At 62.4% G+C, this 2,190-nt stretch overlaps 1 protein-coding gene across 1 annotated transcript in view; it reads right to left on the reverse strand.

Moving 5' to 3' along the window:
• The window catches only part of EMIHUDRAFT_446001 (hypothetical protein), a 5,873-nt gene extending 4,665 nt beyond the window's left edge, over positions 1–1,208 (reverse strand). The window contains exons 1-2 of the mRNA XM_005764604.1: positions 723–1,208; positions 482–533 (exon numbers count right to left, since the gene is read on the reverse strand). Of these exons, the coding sequence (XP_005764661.1) occupies positions 482–533; positions 723–1,139 (469 nt within the window). The 5' untranslated portion in view covers positions 1,140–1,208. The remainder of the gene's footprint in view (positions 1–481; positions 534–722) is intronic.
• Positions 1,209–2,190: the final 982 nt, after the last annotated feature.

The raw sequence follows: 2,190 nt of genomic DNA on the forward strand, positions 1-2,190 counted from the left end.
TATAGAGTGGCGCGTCAGTGTGGTTTTGAGAGAGAGAGTTGCGGGTTTGTGGGCAAGAGAGAGAGAGTGTCGTGGCAGATAGAGAGAGAGAGACGCGGCAGAGAGAGCAGGAGAGAGAGAGACGCGGCAGAGAGGGCGGGAGAGAGAGAGAGACGCGGCAGAGAGGGCGGGAGAGAGAGAGACGCGGCAGAGAGGGCAGGAGAGAGAGAGAGACGCGGCAGAGAGGGCAGGAGAGAGAGAGACGCGGCAGAGAGGGCAGGAGAGAGAGAGAGACGCGGCAGAGAGGGCAGGAGAGAGAGAGAGACGCGGCAGAGAGGGCAGGAGAGAGAGAGACGCGGCAGAGAGGCCAGGAGAGAGAGAGACGCGGCAGAGAGGGCCATGCATTGCGGCCGCCTTAGCGATCTCCTCCCACGCCTCGTGGAATCTCGGGGAACCTCGGGGAATCTCGGGGAATCTCGGGGAATCTCGGGGAATCTCGCCTTTGCGATCGCCTCACACGTCTCGTGCGACTTGAAGGCGCGCGACACGCCCACCTGCGCACAGGGAGGGGAAGAGAGGCGGGGGGTGAACGGGCGGGGAGTGAGAGAGGCGGCGTGCGAGGAGAGGCGGCAGGAGTGAGAGAGGCGGCGGCGAGAAGAGAGGCGGCAGGGCGGGAGGAGAGAGGCGGCGGCGAGAAGAGAGGCGGCAGGGCGGGAGGAGGCGGCAGGAAGAGGCACGCTTGCCTGCGGCGAGTTCAGCCGCTGGCCACACGCCTCGGCCTGGACGTCCCACGGGACGACCTCACTGATCTCGCCGAAGGCCATCGTCTTCTCGACCTCTGCCCCTGTGCGCAGCGCGTGTACGATCTGGCTGACCCACGTCGTGCCACACCGCGGGTAGCCGACGACAAAGACGTCGCTCGGCGCGGGGACGAAGCGAGTCTCCACCGAGGCAGGTGTCGAGATGAGAAGATTGCGCAGCGTGAGCAGCTCACAGGCAAGCTCATGCTTGCGGGCTGCCTCAGCATCAGCGCGAGCCGCCTCAGCAGCACCAGCTGCCTCAGCCTCACGGAGGCGGTGGAGAACCTGCGTGAGGCTGCGTATGACAAGGCCCAGCGCTGCCACCACGGACGCAGACGCCAAAGTCGCCCTGACTCGCATCAACACGACGCTGCAGCTCAGCGGAAACAGAAGGAAGAGTGGCGGGCGACACGACCGCGCACCGAGCCACCAAACGGAGCTCAAGCCGGGCGGGAAAAGAAATAAGTGCGGTCTGGAAGTGACCGCCGCAAGACGGCCAGAGTGGCTGGGGCACGCCGCCGTTTGGTACGGCTTGGGAGCAAGTACGCTGATTGGATTCCATCGTGTCTCCCCCACAGCGCACACCAAGAAAACACAGCCCGAGTAATGTGTGCCTGCGGCCCCTTGCTGCATCTTGCTGCTGCTCACTGGTCGCTACGCTATATGTATACGTAGTCCACAGTCCACAGAGAACGAGAAAGTAGCTGCCGGAGCCGGCGTGGCGGCGTGCGCGCCGCGCGGGGGTTGGCATATCATGTATCCCTGGTCGTTTCCGCAGGCGAAAAGACAAGACGAATTTTCAAGCGGGAAAAGAAAAGCTGCGGGTTCTTCTGCACGAACTTGTGAGCTTGTGTGTGTCTGTGTGTCGCTCACGCGTGCCGTCCTCTTCTGTCTCGCGTCCACCCATACCGCGCTGGGGTCCAGTCCGAGCCTGACTGTTCTTTCTTCACCTTCCTACCTTGAGCACTTGAGCACTGGATAGGGCCGATTCCGCGTGGTACGGGACCCCTCGATCGTCTCGCCCTCCCTCACTGGCATGTTCATTGGGGGGGGTCATAACAAACACGGTACAGGATCGAGGTGCACGCTGCCGAAGCAGTGTCGTCCCCCCTCTCCCCGACGGCGATGGTGGTGTGACCGATCGAGCTACAAGAGGAGCTTGGTCAGCAGGATCCGGGATAGTCTGATGCACTACCTCACTGGGCCTGAGATCACCGAGACAACACCCGTCACCGTCTCGGATTCATGTGGGATCGAACCACTCCGGGATGGGCAAGCCCATCGTTCTCATCGAGAGCCGTGCCTTCCTATCAGGGGTGGGGGGGTGGGGGAAGAAAACTTAATCGACCCTATCCAGTGCTCAAGTGCTCAAGTGCGAAGCAGACAGCTGAGAAGAGAGATTTCTTTTTCT

Source organism: Emiliania huxleyi (assembly GCF_000372725.1).
Source record: "Emiliania huxleyi CCMP1516 unplaced genomic scaffold EMIHUscaffold_588, whole genome shotgun sequence".
Taxonomy (NCBI): domain Eukaryota; phylum Haptophyta; order Isochrysidales; family Noelaerhabdaceae; genus Emiliania; species Emiliania huxleyi.